Source organism: Carcharhinus amblyrhynchos, unplaced genomic scaffold (genome assembly GCF_965287045.1).
Source record: "Carcharhinus amblyrhynchos unplaced genomic scaffold, sCarAmb.v2.hapA chromosome_277, whole genome shotgun sequence".
In the NCBI taxonomy this organism is placed as follows: Eukaryota; Metazoa; Chordata; class Chondrichthyes; order Carcharhiniformes; family Carcharhinidae; genus Carcharhinus; species Carcharhinus amblyrhynchos.
The window spans coordinates 108,163-131,860 of NW_027650017.1; the positions used below are offsets into that span (position 1 = coordinate 108,163).

At 48.2% G+C, this 23,698-nt stretch overlaps 1 protein-coding gene across 1 annotated transcript in view; it reads left to right on the plus strand.

Annotated features, from left to right (window-relative positions):
• Positions 1 to 23,698, plus strand: part of LOC145338983 (uncharacterized) — an 88,636-nt gene that overhangs the window by 36,015 nt on the left and 28,923 nt on the right. The window contains exons 9-10 of the mRNA XM_080183403.1: positions 2,364 to 3,086; positions 21,277 to 21,393. Coding sequence (XP_080039529.1) covers positions 2,364 to 3,086; positions 21,277 to 21,393 — 840 coding nt within the window. The remainder of the gene's footprint in view (positions 1 to 2,363; positions 3,087 to 21,276; positions 21,394 to 23,698) is intronic.

The window sequence follows — 23,698 nt, forward strand, 5'->3', positions numbered from 1 at the left end:
CGGGGGAGGGGAAGATTTTCTGTGTGGTTGTAGTTGCAGTTCAGTGAGTACCAGGCACCGTGTCCCCTGTTGCAGCTCAATGGACATTACTTACGCGTAGACCTTTGATAGCAGGTTTTGATGCGTTGTTTAACTGTGAGAGCACGGTGGACCCTGACTCACTCTCTCTCTCACTGGGGAGTCCGTACATTCATGGTCTCTGCCAGAGTCCTGGGTAGTGATCAGAAGTCGGCGCCCACCAGGAATTTCAGACTCTTTTCACCCGTGCGCTGAGAGGCCAAATGCCGAGTCAGTTGAGATCCTTGAACGTGGCACAGGGTGGTCGCACGGTGGTTAGCACGGCTGCCTCAGTGTTACCCAAATAGGTGCCCGAGTGTGGCAACTGGAGGGATTTTCATAATAACTTCATTGCAGTGTTAATGTAAGCCTACTTGCGACACTAATGGATAAACTTTGAAAACATTCTCAACTCAAGCGGGGGTTTGGACTGGTGACTTTTAATCCTGGGCTTCTCCCCCTGTTCCTTGGGGGATAGTTCAGGGAGGTCGGTTCGTCCTGTTTGGGGAGGATGGGGGAAAGAAATCTTGAGGAGACATGCTGAGTGGGTAAATTGTTCCTAGTGGCAAAAGATCTGAATACCAGGTCAGACGAGTTCAAAAACTTAAGAAGCTTGGAGCAGCAAATAAAATTAAATAGGACTTTCTCTCCACAAAGGGTCGTCAAAGTAAAGTCAGTCGCGGATCAGCTTACATTAACCCTGCAATGCAGTTACTGCAAAAATCCCCTAGTTGCCACACTCCGACGCCTATTCGGATAACACTGAGGGAGAATTTAGCCAGGTTGATGGGGTTGGCTTGCTAGAGTATGAGCTACCCGATGAGACCTGATTGATGGTTAAATCAGTGAGCCTCATGCTCCCTATTTAAAGCAGGTGTGTCAGACTCCCAGCCTGCATTCCGCAGGCAGCAACTGGAGAGCTGGCTGTGTACAGGTGTATGGTGTAAATAGAGTTACTTGGTGACGGGACTTCCGCCTCCGTGGAGTTATTACACCAATTGCACCCTAACCAGCACATCTTTCAGACTGTGGGAGCAAACCGGAGCACCCGGGGGAAAACCCACGCAGACACGGTGGGGGGGGGAGGAGAACGTGCAGACTCCACACAGACAGTGACCCAGGCTGGGATTGGAACCTGGCGCTGTGAGGCAGCAGTACTAACTCACTGTGCCGTCATGGGGTGGGGGGGGCGCTATGGACCGTGTAGAGGCAAAAGGTCTTTAATTTAACTTAGAAAGGCATCATGCATGTGTTGGCACAGGCTTGGCGGGCGGAAGGCCCTTTTCCAGTGCTGTGGTGTCCTTTGTCATAATTTAATAATTTGGAGTTTAGAAGGCTGATGAGGGGATCTTATAGAGACGTATAAGATAATGAAAGGGTTGGATGGGGTCGAGGAAGAGAGATTCTTCCCGCTGAGAAAGGACAGCAGAACTAGAGGGCACAGCCTCAAGATAAGGGGGGGCGCATTTTGGAACGGAGTTGAGGAGGAACTACTTCACTCAAAGAGTGGTGAATCTCTGGAATTCTCTGCCTGTTGAAGTGGTGGAGGCTTCCTCGCTGAATATATTGAAGTCACGGGTGGATAGGTTTCTGACAGACAAGGGAATTAAGGGGAGAAAGCGGGAAAGTGGAACTGATCCACTTCAGATCAGCCATGATCTTATTGAATGGCGGGGCAGGCTCGAAGGGCTAGATGGCCTACTCCTGCTCCTATTTCTTACGTTCTTAATAAGCTGGCCATGTCTTACTACTGGGTGGGGGGTTGGGGGGGGCGGGGGGGGGGGGGGGGCGCGGATTTCCAGCCTCGTTCACTCCAAGGCCAGAAAATCTCATCCGAGGTCGGCGGATCTATCTGTGTCCCGCCCGCTACAATTCCCGAGGCCGGCGGGGCGGGGTGAGAATAATCCTGCGCCTGATCTTGTTATGCTGCATGGTAAAATTGCTCCATTATAATTATGGGGACTTATTGGAAAGGTCGGGGGGGGGCGGATTTGGTGGGTTGGGTCGGATGGGCTAATGAGATGAACAGGAATCGAATAAAACGCTAGGTATTTTATTGAAAATTGAATCAACTGGATAATGGTCAAAAAAGTCATCAGGGCAGCAAAAATACAGTTTAGATTCCCCCGCCCTTCTATCACCCTCGTTGCTGAGGCTTGAAGGTAGTTAGTTCAATGTTTAGGGCAGGGCTGGAGGAAGGGGAGGGGGAGCTGGGGGAGGAGGGGGGGTGGAAAGCGAGGTGTGGTTGTGGGGGGGTCAAAGATTCTTACCTGATATTGTAATATCTCAATGGTTCTCATCCTCAGAGTTCAGCAACCGGCCCAGCCCCCCCTTCATCGTCACATCCAGGTCAGACACCACCAGAGGGAGCGGGTCCATGGAGCCTTCTCGCGGGGACAGTAGCCAGGATATGGCAGCTGGCAGCTCCGATCCTTGGGCCACTCCAACGGCTGTGCGAGACTACCTGCCAAAGGAGGAGGAGGAGGAGGAGAGTGTCCGGGATAGCCCCGACCAAAGTGCTTCCAGGAGTCTTCCCAGGGAGGGCGGGGGAGAGGTTGGCCAAGGCGGGGGCGGCTTGGCGTTTGGGTGCCAGCGGTCGGCGGGGGAGGTGGTGGAGGAGGTCCTAGCCTCCAGATTCCTGGAGCTGCAGCAGGAGGGGTTCCGCACACTGCACCGGGACCTGATGCAGCTGCGGGAGACCCTTGGCGGAGGGATCGACGGCTTCTCCCGGAGGTTGGGCAAGAGGCTGGTCAGGCTGTCCGGCCAGATGTCAGTCCTGGTGGAGCTCCTCCACAGCGTCAGCACTGCCCTGCTGCCCGGTGCCCACGCGCGAATCGCGGCGGCCTGCCAGAGCCCCGACAAGGGGGTCCAGCAGGAGGTGATACCCGTCCCCGCCCCCAGCAGGCAGCAGGATGCCGCGGAGAGCCGGGTGCCCGCCGCCACTCCTTTGGCACCCGCCACGCTCAGGAAACGCCGGTCATCTGCGACGAGCCGCAGTGTTGAGACGCCCTCGAAGGTGGATAGAGTAGGCGTGTAAGGGGAGAGCCAAAGACCAGCGGGTTTGGCGCAGTTTAGAGTCTCAATGGTCAGTGGAGTTTGTACAATAATAGCCTGTTACCTTAGCGGTTGTTTTGAGCTGACCAGATTACTCTATGACTTTGAAAGGGAGGAGCTGTTCTGTTTGGTGAGACGGTTTGATCGTGGAGGTCGTTGCGTGTTGACATTTTTGTTCTATGTGGTTGAAACCAGCAGATGTGAAGGAAGTTCGTTTGTGATCCCTTTCCCCCATCCATACCCGCCACTCCCAACGCCATTTGGTTCCCCAGTCATTTGCTAGTGAACAGAAGCATGTGAGGCAATGGATTACCTTGGGATGCACAATGTGAAATTCCCGCAGCGCCTGTTTACATCCGCTTTTAAAACGTTTTCAGTTTCTGTTTTCCTGTCGGGTGCCATTTCAGATTCCTTTCTCTTTTCATCGGGGAAAGGGCGATGGCACAGTGGCAGTGCACTGCTGCCCCACAGTGCCAGGGACCCGGGTTCAATTCCGGCCTCGGGTCACTGTCTGTGTGGAGTTTGCATGTTCTCCCTCCCATGTCTGCATGAGTTTCCTCCCACAGTCTGAAAGATGTGCAAGTTAATGGACTGGTCATGCTAAATTGTTCCTTAGTGTCCCAAGTTGTGCAGGTTAGGTGGATTGGCCACGCTAAATTGCCCCTTTGTGTCCAAAGATGTGTGGGTTGGCTGGATTGATTATGCTAGATTGCCCCTTAGTGTCCAAGGATGTAAAGATTAGGTGGACTGGCCATGCTAAATTGCCCCCTTAGTATCCAAAGATGTGCAGGTTAGGTGGATTGGCCATGCTAAATTGCCCCTTAGTGTCCCAAGATATGCAGATTAGGGGGATTGGTCATGCTAAATTGCCCTTTAGTGTCAGGGAGATTAGCTAAGGTAAATGTGTGGCGTCATGAGGATAGAGTCTGGATAGGATTGTGGTCGGTGCAGACTCGATGCAGACTTCTGCACTGTCGGGATTCTATGGTACTGTGGAAACTGTGAACTTGGAGAATGCTTAAAAGGGAAGTCGTTCTAATGTCCAACAGGGAGGCGGGGGTGAGTTTAGCTATGCACGATGTGTGCGCATTCGGTACCCTTCCAAACCTTGCCTGGGAGGAAAAGACTGAGTGGGAATTATCTCCCGAGGGAGAAAGCGCGCGCGCGCAAAAGGTTAGACCATCCCGGAACACACTCAGGTAACTTGGAAGGCCGACTCCTTGGCAGAAGCCACTTGCAACCACCTTGGTTGGCGATTGGTGCATAGGGGCAGGGTTGGCGGGACAAAAGAGGGGAACAGTTGCGGGAAAGGGGCGGGTGCTTAACGTAAAGAGCAAAAGGTACCAATGTGTTTGTGTTTCCAAATGTGAAACAATAAATAGTCCTGCCGATGCAACTCCTTAGTTTGGTGTTATTTTTCTCGTCACACTACGTACAAGGCATGTTTGATTTGATTTGATTTATTATTGTCACTTGTATTGGTATACAGTGAAATGTTTTGTTTCTTGCGCGCTATACAGACAAAGTATCCCCTTCATAGAGTACATAGGGGAGAAGGATTTGGTTTGATTTATTATTGTCACACGTATTGGGATACAGTGAAAAGTATTGTTTCTTGCGTGCTATACAGACAAAGCATACCATTCATAGAGTACGTAGGGGAAGAAGGATTTGATTTGATTTATTATTGTCACATGTGTTGTAGGTAAAATAATACCTCTGAGATTGTCAGCGAGTCAAAATACAGTGGCTTTTATTTCAAAGCTCTGGCTTTTATTCCAGAGCGTTGGGAGAAACTGGTTCTAAATAAGGACTGCCAGACTTCTCATGGAACTCAAATACAAGTGGGTATTCACACATCATGATTCTTAGTAACAATCATGACACAAACTTCCAATTCCGGTCAAAATCTTTGATCTTCCTTCTTCAGTTACAACGCCTACGACTGCTTCGGCATCTCTGTCCTTGAAGTTACTTGTGTATTTACGGCTTCTGTCTTTGAAGTTACTTTGTGTGATCGCGGCTTCCCAACAGCAGCTGTTTAATGATGTAAATTTAATATAAACAGGCAAGGTTTGCGATGTCTGCAAAATAACATTCACACCTGATGATGTCCTTATATTTACATTTGACCATTTGTCTTTATATTCACATCTGACCATCTATATTCACATCTGACCGTTTGTCTTTGAGAGTTAAAGAATGAAAGACATGAACAAGTAATTTACATTAATGCCAGGAGCAACATAAGCCTGGGAAGATCAGCCATGATGAAGGGTTATGTTTGTGATATATTCTAGGTACAAAATCCATTAACCCTTTCCCTCCTTCAAGGTACAAAATGCATTAACCCTTTCCCTACTTCACGTGTATTGAGATACAGTGAAAAGTATTGTTTCCTGTGCGCGATACAGACAACGCATACCGTTCATGGAGAAGGAAATGAGAGATGCAGAATGTAGTGTTAACAATCAAAGCTAGGGTGTAGAGAAAGATCAGCTTAATGTGAGATAGGCCCGTTCAAAAGTCCGATGGCAGAAGCTATTCCTGAGTCATTTGGCACGTGACCTCCGACTTTTGTATCTTTTTCCTGATGGAAGAAAGTGGACGAGAGGATGTCTGGGGTGCGTAGGGTCCTTAATTATGCTGACCGCTTTCTGTGGTGCATCTGTAAAAGTTGGTGAGAGTCATAGCTGACATGCCAAATTTCCTTAGTTTTCTGAGAAAGTCGGGGCGTTAGTGGGCTTTCTTAACTGCAGTGTCGGCATGGGGGGACCAGGCCAGGTTGTTGGTGATCTGGACACCTAAAAACTTGAAGCTCTCGGCTCTTTCCATTTTGTCCCTGTTGAGGTTTTCCATGGAGAACAACAGGTCCAAATGAGCAATTCTGTGAAAATCCCTTAACGTTATTGCTCTGAGCGACAAGGGACCCAGATTCGATGACGGCAAAACAGCATTGGCCATTGTTACCCCAGCGAAATTGACAGCACCTCTTGGAGTGTGCACATGCGCAGGGTAAGGCGAGACCCAAGAATTTCCAACCAGTGATGTCATGTTCCTCCACAAGATGTGCGGGTTGGGTGGATTAGCAATGGTGGATTGTTCCTTAGTGTCAGAGGGACAAAGATGAAAGAAAATTACAGCACAGGAACAGCCCCTTAGGCCCTCCAAGCCTACACCGACCGTGCTGCCTGACTGAACTCGAAGCCCCCCCCATCCAAAGAACAGTAGCTAGGGACTAGCTAGTGTAAATGAATGGGGTTAAGGGGAAGTGGCCTGGGTGGGATTATGGTCGGTGCAGACTCAATGGGCCGGATGGTCCCCTTCTGCACTGTTGGGATTCTATAATGAAATCACTGTGGAAATCACCGAGTCGCCACGCTCTGATGCCTGTTCGAGTAACACTGAGGGAGAATTTAGCACAGCCAATGCAACCTAAACAACACATCTTTGGGCCCCTTAGGCCCTCCAAGCCTACACCGACCGTGCTGCCTGACTGAACTCGAAGCCCCCCCCATCCAAAGAACAGTAGCTAGGGACTAGCTAGTGTAAATGAATGGGGTTAAGGGGAAGTGGCCTGGGTGGGATTATGGTCGGTGCAGACTCAATGGGCCGGATGGTCCCCTTCTGCACTGTTGGGATTCTATAATGAAATCACTGTGGAAATCACCGAGTCGCCACGCTCTGATGCCTGTTCGAGTAACACTGAGGGAGAATTTAGCACAGCCAATGCAACCTAAACAACACATCTTTGGACTGGAACTTCTTCACTCAAAGGGTGGTGAATCTCTGGAATTCTCTGCCCGTTGAAATGGTGGAGGCTACCTTGCTAAATATATTTAAGACACGGGTAGATAGGTTTTTGGTAGGCAAGGGAACTAAGGGTTATGGGGAGAAAGAGGGAAAGTGGAACTGAGCCACTTTAGATCAGCCATGATCTTATTGAATGGCGGGGCAGGCTCGAAGGGCTAGATGGCCTACTCCTGCACCTATTTCTTATGTTCTTATGACTGTGGGAGGAAACAGGAGCACCTGGAGGAAACCCACGCCGACATGGGGAGAACGTGCAGACTCCACCCAGACAGTGACCCGAGCCGGGAATCGAACCCAGGTCCCAGGCACTGTGAAGCAACACAGTCGTTAGCACTGATGCACAAGTTAGGTGGCTTGGCCATGCTTAATTGTCTCTTAGTATCCAAAGATGAGTTGGTCAGATGGATTGGTCATGCTGAATTGCCTCTTAGTATCCAAAGATGTGCTGGTCAGATGGATTGGCCATGCTAAATTGCCCCCTTAGTGTCCTAAGATGTGCAGGTTAGGTGGGTTGGCCATGCTAAATTGTCCCTTAGTGTCCAAAGTTGTGCTGGTCAGATGGATTGGCAATGCTAAATTGCCCCTTAGTGTCCAAAGATGCGTGAGTTAGGAGGATGTATGGAATTACTGGGATACAGCCTGGGAGAGATGCTCTGTTGGAGGGTCTATGAGCCAAATGGCCTCCTGCACTGTTGAGATTCCACAGTTCTATGATTGAGTGAGTAAGCAAGGATGCTTTGGGCAGTGCTAACCTGTCGACTGTAGAGAAAGGCTTAACATGAGGGTGGAGTTAGCTTTCGTTATACCGTCTGCCACTGCATGCCAGCTAGTTACCCGCTGGCAGACTGCAGTGTAACAGATTGAAAATTCACGGAGCAAAGAAATGGGGAATGTTGAGTGGTCAGACTGTTCACATTGCGCCCCCCCCACACACACATGCACACTCTCTCACACACTCTCATATGCTCACACATACACAACACATAACATACACACACAACATACACACGCACTCAAACACAAGCACTCACGCACATACACACACACACACACATTTACAGACACACAAACACACACGAACACAGTCACACACACGAACACAGTCACACACACGCACATTGACTCACACAACAGTAACTCAGACAGACACACACAAATACACTCAAACACACACATACAAGCTCGTACGCACACTCATACATATTCACACTCACTCACGCTCACACTCACACACACTCCAATTACAGTGTGGCACAGTGGTTAGCACTGCTGCCTCCATTGCCAGGGACCGAGGTTTAATTCCCTGCTTGGGTCATTCATAGAGTCATACAAGTTTGCAGTACGGAAACAGGTTCTTCAGCCCAATTTGTCCATGCAGGCCCTTTTTTTAACCACTAAGCTAGTCCCAATTGCCCACGTTTGGCCCGTATCCCTCTATACCCATCAGACCCACGTAACTGTCTAATCGCTTTTGGGACAAATTTGTACCAACCTCTACTGCCAGCTCTGGCAGCTTGTTCCAGACATTCACCATCCTTTGAGAAAATTGTCCCTCTGGATCCTTTTGCATCTCTCACCTGAAACCTATGTCCTCTAGTTTTAGACTCCTTCTTGGGGAAAGATATTGACCATCCAACTGATCTATGCCCCTTATTATTTTATAGACCCCTATAAGGTCACCCCTCAACCTCCTACACTCCAGGAGAAAAAGTCCGAGTCTATCCAGCCTCTCCTTATAACTCAAACCATCAAACCCCAGTAGCATCCTAGTAAATCTTTTCTGCACTCTTTCTCGTTTAATAATATCCTTTCTATAATAAGTGACTGGAACTGTACACAGTGTGACCTTAACAATGTTTTGAACAACTTCAACAAGGCGTCCCTGCTCCTGTATTCAATGTTCTGACCAATGAAACCAAGCATGCCAAATGCCTTCTTCACTCTGTCAGCCTGTGACTCCACTTTCGAGGAGCTATGAAGCTATGTATCTCTAGATCTCTTTGTTCTATAACTCTTGCCAATGTACTACCATTAACTGAGTAAGTCCTGCCCTGGTTTAACCTACCAAAATGTATCACCTCGCATTTGTCTAAATTAAACTCCATCTGCCATTCATCAGCCCATTGGCCCAATTGATCAAGATCCTGCTGCAATCCTGGATAATTCAGTAATATGGCAAAGGAGGCCATTCAGCCCACTGTATATATACTTTCCTTTTGAAAACTATCCAATTAGTTCCACTAACCTGCTGTGCCCATAATAGCATTTTCTTTCCTATTCCAAGTATTTATCCAATTCCCATTGAAAGTTGCTATTAAACATCTTCTCACCAAGCTCTGAGGCATTGTATTCCACAGCATAACTCTCTGCATAAACAAAAACTCATGGTCCCTCTGTTATTCATCAATTATCTCAAATCATTGTTTTTTGGCTGCCAACCTTATCAGCAGTCAACATCTTTTTTCTATTTACATCATTAAATTGGCATTGCCCAAACAATTCAAAGATGTGCGGGTTAGATTGATTGGCCATGCTAAAATTGCCCCTTGGTGTCCCGAGATGCGTAGATTAGAGAGATTAGCAGGTAAAATATGTAGGGATATGGGGGTGGAGCCTGGGTGGGATTGTGGTCGGTGCAGACTCGATTGGCCCAAGGGCCTCTTCCTGCACTATAGGATTCTATAATCTATGATAATTCCTCTATTTCAGAGCGGTCAACAAGCTAGACCAGAACTAAACAACAGATCTTGCTGATCTGAATGGCTCAGCATCAAACTATGTAGTTCATTTGCCCACAGGATCATTTAACAATTTTGAAAGCAACTGGGTATTCTTCTTCTTGTCCATAATAGATGTGTAGATCTCCCCTTTTCATTTCCAGATTCACATCCATATACTAGCTTCAGACTGTGTTTTGACTGCTGCACCTAGCATACACTGCTGCTGCCTCAGACTCCATGACAAATGAAAGGTCTAATGACCAAAATTCTGCAACTGTGGCTCAGTAACTGGAAAACCACAACACAATCAAATTCTCACTTTAGGTTTGGAGAATGCAATCAAAAACGTTATTCAAATACACCTTCTTCACTGTCCACTGTGTCATCAATCTTGGTGTCATCTACAAATTAACTAACCATGCCTCTTAAATTCTCATCCAAATCATTGATATAAATGACAAATAACAGTGGATCCAGCACCAATCCCTGAGGCACACCGTTGGTCACAGGCCTCCAGTTTGAAAAACAATCCTCTCCAAAGAAGCCAATTTTGTATCCATGTCGCTACATCACCCTGGATCCCGTGAGATTTAAACTTATGCAACAACCTCCCATGCGGTACCTTATCAAAGACCTTGCTAAAGTTCATGTAGACAACACCAACTGCACTGCCCTCATCTACCTTCTTGGTTACCCCTTCAAAAAACTCAATCAAATTTGTGAGGCATGATTTTCCACTCACAAAGCCATCCTGACTGTCCCTAATCAGTTGCTGCATCTCTAAATGCCTGTAGATCCTGTCTCTCAGAATACCTTCCAACAACTTACCCACTCCAGATGTGAGGCTCACTGGCCTATAGTTCCCAGGCTTTTCCCTGCAGCCCTTCTTAAACAAAGGCACAGCATTGCCACCTTCAATCTTCAGGCACCTCACCTGTGGCTGTCGATGATTCAAATATCTCCGCCAACGGACCTGCAATTTCCTTCCTAGCCTCCCACAACGTCCTGGGATACACTTCATCAGGTCCCGGGGATTCATCTACCTTGATGCACTTCAAGACTTCCAGCACCGCCTTCTCTGTAGTATGTACACTCCTCAAGACATCACTGTTCATTTCCCCAAGTTCCTGAACATCCATGCTTTTCTCAACAGTCATTCTCCATATCTACCTTAATACTAATGGAATTACGGTCACTGGTCCCAAAGTGATCTCTCACTAACACTTCTGTCACCTCCCCTTTCTTATTTCCCAAGAGGAGGTCAAGTTTTATTCCCTCTCTAGTCGGGCCATCGACAAGTTAGGAGGCTTAACCATGCTAAACTACCCCTTAGTGCCAGGGTGACGAGCTAGGGGAATAGCTAGATTTTCACAGTAACTTCATTGCAGTGTTAATCTAAGCTAACTTGTGACACTAATAAATAAACTTGATGAAGGAGCAGTGCTCCAAAAGCTCCTGATTCCATCTATAAACCTGTTGGACTTTAACCTGGTGTTCTGAAACTCCTTAAGGTTTAAAGTTTTTATTTATTAGTTGCAAGTAAGGCTTACACGCACACTGCAATGAAGGTACTGTGAAATTCCCCAAGTTGCCACACTCCGACCACTGCTCAGATAACACTGAGGGAACATTTAGCGTGGCCAATGCACTTAATCAGCATTGACGGATTGAGTTATAAGGAGAGGTTGAATAGACTGGGATTTTTTTTCTCTTAAGGCGTCGGAGGATAAGGGATGATCTTATAGAAGTCTATAAAACAATGAGGGGCACAGATCAGCTAGACAGTCAACATCTTTCCCAAAGGTAGGGGAGTCTAAAACTAGAGGGCATAAGTTTAAGGTGAGAGGGGAGAGATACAAAACCAGAGGGGCAATTTTTGGACACAGAGGGTGGTGAGTGTCTAGAACGAGCTGCCAGAGGTAGTCGTACAGGCAGGTACAATTTTGTCTTTTAAAAAGCTTTTAGACAGTTACATGGGTAAGATGGGTATAGAGGGATATGGGCCAAAACGTGGGCAATTGGGACTAGCTTAGAAGTTTAGAAAAGAGGGCGGCGTGGACAAATTGGGCCAAAGGGCCTGTTTCCATGCTGGAAACCTCTTTGACTCAGCATGTCTTTTCAGACTGTGGGAGGAAACCACAGCACCCGGAGGAAACCCACGCAGACACGGTGGGGAGAACGTGCAGACTCCACACCAACAGTGACCCCAGCCAGTGGGGGTGGGGGGTGGTTGGGGGGGGTGGGGGGGGGGGTGGGAGGGGAGCGGGGGGGTTGAACCCGGGTCACTGGTGCGAACTGCTGTGCCATCCATTAAACTTCTTATAATTATAATATTATAAACTAATACACAATCTTTCACTTTAAGTTTGAAATGTTTTGAATAAGAGGCACATGATTTTAAAATGAGCGCAGTTGGCAGACATCTGGATCCCAGGGGAGGCAGTGATGAACTAACCCTTTATGTTTGCTCTTGACGCTGTGTCGAAAGGGACGGGCAGTGGAGGAACAGGTGCAGCATGTGGTGGCCGCTTTGCCAGTGCGTCTGTTACCCATTAGATGCCAACTGACATTGATAAAGTGAAGTTTATGTATCAGTCACAAGCCAGGTTTTCATTAACACTGCAATGAAGTTACTGTGAAAATCCCCTAGTCGCCATACTCCTGTTTGGGGTAACACTGAGGGAGAATTTAGCACGGCCAATGCACCCTAACCAGCATGTCTTTTGGACTGTGGGAGGAAACCGGAGCACACGGAGTAAACCCGCGCAGACACGGGGAGAACGTGCAGACTCCGCACAGACAGTGTCCCAAGCCGGGAATTGAATCCGGGTCCCTGGCGCTGTGAGGCATCAGTGCTAACCTGCTATGCCACCCCAGCTGCCCGATGATGCAACCCAGAAAAGTCTAAAAGGATCTGTTAGTACAGGAGAGAGAAACATTCGACCGCCTGAGGCGAAGTTTTAACACACCTTCGCTGCCCTTGAAAAATAGCAGTGTTCGTGTTTATCCAGTGTAACATCACACCTCGCAGAAATAGGCCAGACCCACTTCAACCCACTGAATTGCGTGCAAAGTGGAATGACACAGCACGGTGGCACAGTGGTTAGCACTGCTGCCTCACGGCGCCAGTGATGTGGGTTTGAATCCTGGCTTGGGTCATTGTCTGTGTGGAGTCTGCACATTCTCCTCCCATGTCTGCGTGGGTTTCCTCTGGGTGCTCTGGTTTCCTCCCACAGTCCAAAGATGTGCAGGTTAGGTGGCTTGGCCATGCTAAATTGACCCTTAGTGTCCAAAGATGTGCAAGTTAGATAGATTGGCCATGCTAAATTGCCCCTTAGAGTCCAAAGATGTGCAGGTTAGGTGGATTGGCCATGCTAAATTGCCCCTTAGAGTCCAAAGATGTGCAAGCTAGATAGATTGGCCATGCTAAATTGCCCCTTAGCGTCCGAAGATGTGCAGGTTAGGTGGATTGGCCATGCTAAATTGTCCCCTAGTGTCCAGGGATATGTAAATTGGTTGGATCAGCCATGCCAAAATGCATGGGGTTACGGGGAAAGGGTGAGTGGGGTGTGGGCCGAGGCGGAGTGTTCTTTCAGGGAGCCGGTGCAGACCTGATGGGCTGAACGGCCTCCTTCTGCACTGCAGGGAATCTGTGATTGGCACGAATTCAGTTTCACTGTTCAGTGAGTGCTGCTCTGTAATCTTTACCTGGGCTGCTTTGCCGATGATCCCAGGCAGGCTGTGCATTCACACTTGTAAATGAACCGGTTTGACCCTCATTTCTACTCGGGGTGGGGACCCAGCAGACTGGACGCTGGGAGGGGGGAGGGGGGAGGTGGGGGGGGGGGGGGGGCGGAAAAAAATGAACGGTCAACCACGTACAGAAGCACAGCCATCTGCTGGTCGGAGTGTGGTACTGCTCCAGCAAAAAAAAGTAGTCACCGTTCCTCGCAGAGTAAAAATCCCACAGAAGGAAGGGAAATCTCGATCGTTAATTTAAAATCTCCTGATTGAAAGTTTATTTATTAGTGTCATAAGTCGGCTTACATTTGCACGGCAATGAAATTTGTAAACAAGGATACTTGACGTCAGCTACAACTATAGAATAGAATCCTACAGCGCCGAAGGAGGCCATTCGGCCCATTGAGCCTGCACTGAACACAATCCCACCCAGGCCCTATTCCCGTAATCCCACATATTTACCCCTTGACACGAGGGTCAATTTATCACGGTCAATCGACCTAACCCGCACGTCTTTGGACGGTGGGAGGAAACTGGAGCACCCGGAGGAGACCCACTCAGACACGAGGAGAACGTACAAACTCCACACATACCGTGATCCAAGGCCTGAATTGAACCTGGGTTCCTGGCGCTGTGAGGCAGCGAGCTAACCACTGTGCCACTGTGCCGCCCGTTGAGAGAGTGGTGAAGTCACTAACTTTTACAGATGCACCATAGAAAGCATTCTTTCCGGTTGTCTCACAGCTTGGTACAGGCTCCTGCTCTGCCCAAGACTTCAAGGAACGATAAAAGTTTGTGAATATAGCCCAATCACGCACTCCAGCCTCCCATCCATTGACTCTGTCTCACTTCCCGCTGCCTCGGGAAAAGCAGCCAGCATTAGGAAGGACCCCACACACCCCGGACATTCTCTCTTCTGCCTTCTTCCATCGGGAAAAAGATACAAAAGTCTGAGGTCACGTACCGACCGACTCAAGAACAGCTTCTTCCCTGCTGCTGTCAGACTTTTGAATGGACCTGCCTTGCATTAAGTTGATCTTTCACTTCACCCTAGCTATGACTGTAACACTACACTCTGCACGCTCTCATTTCCTCTCTATGAATGGCATGCTCTGTCTGTATTGCGCGCAAGAAACAATACTTTTCACTATATCACATACATGTGGCAATCATAAATTAAATCAAATCCTTCTCCCCGATGTACTCTATGAACGGTATGCTTTGTCTGCATAGTGCGCAAGAAACAATACTTTGCACTGTATCCCAATACATGTGACAATAATAAATTAAATCAAATCCTTCTCCCTTATGTACTCTATGAACTGTATGCTTTATCTGTATAGCGTGCAAGAAACAATACTTTTCACTGCGGCTCGGTAGCACAGTGGGTTAGCACTGTTGCTTCACAGCTCCAGGGACCTGGGGTTGTTTCCCAGCTCGGGTCACTGTCTGTGTGGAGTTTGCACATTCTCCTCGTGTCTCCATGGGTTCCCTCCGGGTGCTCCAGTTTCCTCCCACAGTCGAAAGATGTGCGGGTTGGGTTGATTGGCCATGCGAAAATTGCCCCTAAGTGTCCTGAGGTGCGTAGGTTAGAGGGATTAGCGGATAAATATGTAGGGATATGGGGGTAGGGCCTGGGTGGGATTGTGGTTGGTGCAGACTCAATGGGCCGAATGGCCTCTTTCTGCACGTAGGGTTCTATGATTCTGTATAGCGCACAAGGAACAATATTTTTCACTGAATCCCAATACATGTGACAATAGTAAATCAAATCAAATCAAGTAAGGCTTACATTAACACCGCAATGAAATTACCGTGAAAATCCCCTAGTGTCCACGCTCCAGCGCCTGTTGGGGGAACACTGAGGGAGAATTTAGCACAGCCAGTGCACCCTAACCAGCATGTCTTTCGGACTGTGGGACGAAACTGGAGCACCCAGAGGAAACCCACGCAGACACGGGGAGAACGTGCAGTCTCTGCACGGACAGTGACCCGAGCCGGGAATCGAACTCGGGTCCCTGACGCTGTGAGGCAGCAGTGCTAACCGCTGTGCCACCTTTAAGAGACAATGCAATTGAATATGAAAGGGCGATGGGTCGATCCTCTCTTGTTGGAGACGGACTTCGCCTGGCATTTTTGTGGCATGAATGTTATTTGCCACTTGTCAGCCCGAGCCTGGATATTGTCCAGGTCTTGCTGCATTTGGTTGTGGACTGCTTCAGTAACTTGGGATTTGTTCAGTGGTGCTGAACATTGTGCAATCATCGGCAAACACCCCCATATCTAACCTCATGCCAGGAGGAAGGTCACAGATGAAACAGCTGAAGTTAGTTGAGCCTGGGACACTGTACTGAGGAACTCCTGATGTGGAGATGCCGGCGTTGGACTGGGGTAAACACAGTAAGAAGTCTGACAACACCAGGTTTAAGGCCAACCAATTTATTTGATAGTAAACTCACAAGTTTTCCCTCTTCGTCAGGTGAATGAAGAGTTCTGGCCTCAGACAGAGCATATAAAGCACAGATAGTTGACAGATTACTGATTAGAATGCGAATCTTTACACTGAACCTGCTGTTCAAGTCTGAAAGTGGCTAACAATGTGAGTGGAAGGAGCACTGAGCACTCTAATCAGTAATCTGTGATTCGCATTCTAATCAGTAATCCATAAACTGTCTGTGCTTTATATGCTCTGTCTGAGGCCAGAACTCTTCATTCACCTGACGAAGGGGGAAACCGCGAAAGCTAGTGAGTTTACTATCAAATAAATCGGCTGGACTTAAACCTGGTGTTGTCAGACTTCTCACTGAGGAACTCCTGCAGAGATGTCCCTAAGATCACTGGCCTGAGAGAGTGGTGAAGGCATGGGTGGCACAGTGGTCAGCACTGTTGCCTCACAGCGCCAGGGACCTGGGTTCAATTCCGGGCTTGGGGCCACTGTCTGTGTGGAGTCTGCATGTTCTCCCCATGTCTGCATGGGTTTTCTCGGGGTGCTCCAGTTTCCTCCCACAGTCCAAAGATGTGTGGGTTAGGTGGATTGGCCATGCTAAATTATCCCTTAGTGTTCAACAACGTGCGGGTTAGGTGGATTGGCCATGCTGAATTGTCCCTTAGTGTCCAAAGATGTGCAGGTTAGGTGGATTGGCCATGCTGAATTGTCCCTTAGTGTCCAAAGATGTGCAGGTTAGGTGGATTGGCCATGCTGAATTGTCCCTTAGTGTCCAAAGACGTGCAGGTTAGGTGGATTGGCCATACTAAATTGTCCCTTAGTGTCCGAAAGACGTTCAGGTTAGGGTGCCATTGGCCATGCTAAATTCTCCCTCAGTGTGACCCGAACAGGCGCCAGAGTGAGACGACTGTGGGTGGGGGGGGTGGGGGGGGGCGGTTTCACAGTAACTTCATTGCGGTCTTAATGTCAGCCGACCTGTGACAGCAACAAAATAAACTTCAAAAACTTTAACTGAGGCGTGCGATAGAGAATGAGACTGCGTTGTGGTGACGGGGTGAAGTTGGGGAAACGGCACTGTGTGAATAGTGAGAGGGATTCGGAGAGCCATTGTAGATGTGATGGGTCGAATGGCCTCCCGCTCTGTAAATATCCTGTGAAGTGAAGCCAGAATGCCTCTCGGATAATGTATGATTCACTAATGTGCAAACATGCAGGAGACTGATTGAACGTGTTAGTGCCCTGTTTCTGTGTCAGTGCATTGATATATTCTGGAGCATCAGGAAGGAAGTAGCCAGCCAGAATAAAATCCAGAGAGCTATTTCCTTCCCCCACTGAAAAAAACAACACAAAACAAAATGGTTTTTTTTTTAATACCAGCCTTATTTGGGACTTTGAAAAACAAAGTACAGCATTTGACAATTTCAAATAAATTACGTGCCTCGAGCGCACAATTTTTCACCAAGTGTTAAGGTTGATTATCAGAAAGTTAGTGCTGGATTAAAACTGCCTGTCCGGGGGTGGGGGTGGTGGGGGACTGGTGGGTGTTCGTTAACTCATCCTGTGAATGTGGTGCACACTAATGCCAAAACCCGTACTAGCTGTCGTAGCTTTTTTTTTTGCAGGGGCGACACAGTGGGTTAGCACTGCTGCCTCACGGCACCAGGGAGCCGGATTCAATTCCCGGCTCGAGTCACTGTCTGTGCGGAGTCTGCACGTTCTCGCCCCGAGTCTGCGTGGGTTTCCTCCGGGTGTTCCGGCTTCCTCCCACTGTCCAAAAGATGTGCAAGTTAGGGTGGATTGGCCATGCCACATTGCCTCTTCGTGTCCAAAGATGTGCAGTGTAGGTATATTGGCCATACTGAATTGCCCGTAAGTTTCCAAAGATGTGCAGGTTAGGGGGAATAGCCATGCTAAACCACCCTTTAGTGTCCAAACATATATAGGTTTGGTGGATTGGCCATGCTAACTTGCCCCTTGGTGTCCAAAGATGTTCAGGTTAGGTGGATTGGCCATGTTAAATTGCCCCTTACTGTCTAAAGATGTGCTGGTTAGGTAGATTGGCCATGCTAAATTGCCCCTTAGTGTCCAAAGACGGGCTGGTTAGGTGGATTGGCCATGCTAACTTGCCCCTTAGTGTCCAAAGATGTGCAGGTTTGGTGGATTGGCCATGCTAAATTGCCCCTTAGCGTCCAAAGGTGTGCACGTTAGGTGGATTGGCCATGCTAAATTGTCCCTTAGTGTCCAAAGATGTGCTGGTTGGGTGCATTGGCCGTGCTAAATTCTCCCTCAGTGTTACCCGAACAGGCTCCCAAGTGTGGCGGCTAGGGGATTTTCACAGTAACTTCATTGCAGTGATACTGGAAGCCGACTTGTGACACGAAGAACTAAACGTTAACTTGTGGGGCACCGGTGTTGAGGATGATCGTGGACGGGGTGTTGTTGCCGATTCTGACTGATTGTGGCCTGTGAGTTGGTAAGTTCGGCATCCAGTCACAGAGGGAGGAACCAAGGCCCTGGCCACCGAGTTTGGAGATGAGTTTCATGGGAATAATGGTGTTGAAGGCTGAACTGCCGTCAATAAATAGGACTCTGACATAGATGTTCTTGTTATCTGGGTGTTCCAGGGTTGAGTGCAGGGCCAGGGGATGGCATCTGTGGCTGTGGACCTGTTGCGGCAGTGGGCAAACTGTAGTGGATCCAGGCAATCTGGGAGGCTGGAATTGATTTGTACCATGACTAGTCTTTCGGAGCACTTCATAATGATGGATGTCAGAGCCACCAGCCACAGGGAAAACATGCAGTCTTCACACAAACCTTCACCCAACGCTGGAATTGAACCCGGGTCTTTGGTGCTGTGAGGCAGCAGTGCTAACCACCATGCCTCTCCATAATTGGGCTTTGAGTTAATTTTATCACTGCTCCCCATTGGCGGCTGTACCTTCAGTCCCCAAGCTCTGAATTTCCTTCCGAAGGAGAAAATTCCGCTTCTCTACCTCCATCGTCTGCCTTGAGACACAGCTCCTTCGTAACTACCTCTTGATCACCTCTTGATTAAGAGTGCCTTGTGTGACTCGCTGCTAAATTTGTTCGATGTTTGTTCCTAAGGAGTTAAACGTGTTGCTTAAACAGAGGTCGGCACAGTGGTTAGCACTGCTGTCTCACAGTGCCAGGGACCTGGGTTTGATTCCTGGCTTGGCTCACTGTCAGTGTGGAGTCTGCACATTCTCCTCTTTTCTGAGTGGGTTTCCTCTGGGCGCTGTGGTTTCCTCCCACTCTCCGAAGATGTGCAGGTTAGCTGGACTGGCTAAATTGCCCCTTAGTGTCCAAAGATGTATAGATTTGGTGGATTAGCCATGCTAAATTGTCCCTTAGTGTCCAAAGAATTGTAGGTTAGACGGATTGATCATGCTAAATTGTCCTTAGTGTCCAAAGATGTACAGGTTAGGTGGATTGGCCATGTTAAATTGTCCTTAGTGTCCAAAGATGTACAGGTTAGGTGGATTGGCCATGTTAAATTGTCCTTAGTGTCCAAAGATGTACAGGTTAGGTGGATTGGCCATGTTAAATTGTCCTTAGTGTCCAAAGATGTACAGGTTAGGTGGATTGGCCATGTTAAATTGTCCTTAGTGTCCAAAGATGTACAGGTTAGGTGGATTGGCCATGTTAAATTGTCCTTAGTGTCCAAAGATGTACAGGTTGGGTGGATTGGCCATGCTAAATTGCCCCTTAGTGTCCCAAGATATGCAGATTAGGGGGATTGGCTATGCTAAATTGCCCTTTAGTGTCCAAAGATCTGCAGGTTAGATGGGTTGAATACGAAATTGCCCCTTAGAGTCAGGGGAATTACCAGGAAAAATAAGTGAAGTTGTAAGGATAAGGCCTGGGTGGAAGTGTTGTCACTGCAGGATTGATGGCCTGAATGGCCTCCTTCTGCACTGTAGAAATTAGACCATAAGATATAGGTGCAGAATTTGGCCATTCAATCATGGCTGATATGACTTTCATCCCCATTCTCCTGCCTTTTCGCCATGACCCATGATCCCTTTATTGATCAAGAACCGATCTATCTCTGTCTTAAACTCAATGACCTGGCCTCCACAGCCTTCTTGGCAATGAGTTTCACAGATTCGCCCCTCTCAAGCTGAAGAAATTCCTCCTTATTCTCTGTATTAATGTTAAATTTATTTATTAGTCACAAGTAGGCTTACATTAACACTACATTGAATTACTGTGAAAATCCCTTAGTCGCCACACTCTGGCGCCTGTTCGGGTAACACTGAGGGAGAATTTAGCACGGCCAATGCACCCTAACTAGCAGGTCTTTTGGACTGTGGGAGGAAACTGGAAAACCTGGAGGAAACCCACACAGACACGGGGAGAATGTGCAGACTCCACACAGGCAGTGACCCAAGCTGGGAATCAAACCCAAGTCCCTGGAGCTGTGAGGCAGCAGTGCTAACCCACTGTGCCACCATGCCGCTCCTGAAGGATCGTCCCTTTACTCTGAGACTGTGCCTGCGTATCCCAGTTTCTCCCACAAATGGAAACATCTTCCCCGCATCCACAGTATCTTATGAGTTTCAATGAGACTCCCCCTCATGCTTCTGAACTCCAAGGAGTACTGACCCAGAGTCCTCAGACGCTCTTCGAATGACAAGCCCTTAATTTCAGGGATCATTCTTGTGAACTTTTTCTGGACCTTTACCATGGCCAGCACATCCTTCCTTAGATACGGGGCCCAAAACTGCTCATAATGTTCGAAATGGGGGTCTGACCAGAGCCTTATACAGCCAGGCGGCTAGCCCTGCACTCTTACAATGGAATGTCAACTGGAGCAGGCTTACATTAACACCGCAATGAAGTTACTGTGAAATTCCTGTAGTTTGCCACACACTGGTGCCTGTCTGGGTAACAGTGAGGGAGAATTTAGCATGGCCAATCCACCTAACCTACACATCCTTGATCACTAAGGGGCAATTCAGCATGGCCAATCCAACTAACCTGCACATCTTTGGACACTAAGGGCAATTTAGCATGGTCAATCCACCTAACCCACACATCTTTGGACACTAAGGGGCAATTTTGCATGGCCAATCCTCCTAACCTGCACATCTTTGGATACTAAGGGGAAATTTAGCATGGCCAATCCACCTCACCTACACACCTTCAGACTGTGGGAGGAAACCGGAGCACCCAGAGGAAACCCATGCAGACACGGGGGGGAGAACGTGCAAACTCCACACAAGCAGTGACCCTGAGCAGGGAATCAAACCCAGGTCCTTGCTCACCACCGTGCCGCCCTCTCGGCTTAAGAGTCGCTGCAACTGTTTTTGACTCAAGTTGCGGAGGCCTTAAACACTTCAGACTGCCCCTTACTCTCCTGGGGAACCGGTTGTTGACAGAAGGCCTGGCTGCGCTGATTTCGTGCCTTTGATTTCCTCCCAGATAATTATGTGACCTGGGTCCAGTGCAGCAAGGAGAAATGTGGGAAGTGGAGACGGCTGGCAGACAATGTGGATCCAGCAACCCTGCCGGAGTACTGGACATGCAGTCAGAATCCAGGTACTGAGTAATCCTCCCATAATAAACACAATGATGTTATTGCTTCCACTCGCTCGCCCGTCCTCTGAGGAGAGGAACAATCTTCCGCATGAGCTATTTTTAATTATTATTGTCAGAGGTGAAACATATTCCGAACGAGGTGGGAACGTTTCCTTACTGAGGGCTGGCTGTTGTTGTGGGCTCTTGGGTCAGCGTTGGGGGCGAGAGATAAAATTGCAAAGAAGCAATACTTTACAAAGATATTGATTCGACCCTTGTTAAGAGTTTCAAGTTTATCCGTTAGTGTCACAAGTCGGTTCACATTAACACCGCAATGAAGTTGCTGTGAAAATCCCCTAGTCGCTATACTCCAGGGCCTGCTCAGGTAACACTGAGGGGGAATTTAAGTTTAAAGTTTATTTATTATTGTCATAAGTAGGCTTACGTTAACACTGCAATGAAGTTACTGTGAAAATCCCCTAGTCGCCACACTCCGGCGCCCGTTCGGGTAACACTGAGGGAGAATTTATGCTTATTTATTAGTGACACAAGTAGGCTTACGTTAACACTGCAATGAAGTGACTGTGAAAAACCCCTCGTCTCTGCACTCAGGTGCCTGTTCAATTCACACTGAGGGGGAATTTAAATTTAAAGTTTATTTATTATTGTCATAAGTAGGCTTACATTAACACTGCAATGAAGTTACTGTGAAAAACCCCTCGTCTCTGCACTCTGGCGCCTGTTCGGGTAGCACTGAGGGAGAATTTAAGTTTAAAATTTATTTATTAGTGTCATAAGTTGGCTTACATTAACACTGCAATGAAGTTACTGTGAAAATCCCCCTAGTTGCCACACTCCAGCACCTGTTCGAGTAACACTGAGAAAGAATTTAAGTTTATAAGTTTATTTATTAGTGTCACAAGTCGGCTTACATTAACACTGCAATAAAGTTTCTGTGAATGTACTCGTTAGAGTTTAGAAGAATGAGGGGAGATCTCATTGAGACATATCAGATGATGAATGGGATGGATAGGATAGAGGTGGAGAGACTCTTCCCGCTCAGAAAGGACAGTAGGACTAGGGCGCACAGCCTCAAGATAAAGGGGGGACGGTTTAGAACGGAGTTGAGGAGGAACTTCTTCAGTCAAAGGGTGGTGAATCTCTGGAATTCTCTGCCCGTTGAGGTGGTGGAGGTTGCCTCGCTAAATATTTTTAAGACGCGGGTTGATGGGTTTTTGATAAGCGAGGGGATTAAGAGTTATGGGGAGAGGGCGGGAATGTGGAACTGCGCCACGACAGATCAGCCATGATCTTATTGAATGGCGGGGCAGGCTCGAAGGGCTAGATGGCCTACTCCTGCTCCTATTTGTTATGTTCTTATATTCTTATGTAAAATCCCCTAGTTGCCACACTCCGGCACCTGTTCGGGTAACTGAGAGAGAATTTAAGTTTAAAGTTTATTTATCGGGAAACCGGAGCACCCGGAGGAAACCCACGCAGACACGGCAGGGGGGAGAATGTGCAGACTCTCTGGCAGCAGTGCCAGCCACTGTGCCACTGTGCCTACTGGTTATGATACTGAGGGTAAAAATCCTGAGGTTCATTCAAGGTTGAGTTAGATAAGGTGGTGGGATGAGTCATCAGGTCACTGAATGATACAGCGTACCAGGAGGCCATTCGGCCTCTCTTGCCTGTGCTGGCTCTCGCACACAGCTCTCCCCACTCCTCCTTATCCCCACTCTTTTCCTGAAGACCCTGCGAATGTTTGTCTATCCAAAGCTACCAGTGAAAGGTGCCGCTCCCTTTTCATGCATCGGGTTCCAGATAATAACAACTTGCTTTAATCTGGGCTCTCTGGTTACTGGCCTTCCTGTCATGCAGATCCAGTGAGGTCAATATTCAACCATATTCGCACTCAGCGAGGGCTGGAAATCCCTGGAGAATCGGGAAACGGGATTCTCCCCGGAGTGATCATGTTCAGGATATTTCCTCCAACCACGCCCCCGTCTGCCAGTGACATTTTAATAGATTTGCACTGGGCGGCACGGTGACACAGTGGCTAGCACTGCTGCCTCACAGCGCCGGGGACCTGGGTTCGATTCCTGGCTTGGATCAGTGTCTGTGTGGAGTCTGCACGTTCTCCCCACATCTGCGTGGGTTTCCTCTGGGTGCTCCGGTTTCCTCCCACAGTCCGAAAGACGTGCTGGTTAGGGTGCATTGGCCGTGCTAAATTCTCCCTCAGTGTTACCGAACAGGCACCGGAGTGTGGCGACTAGGGGGTTTTCACAATAACTTCATTGCAGTGTTAATGTAAGCCTTACTTGTG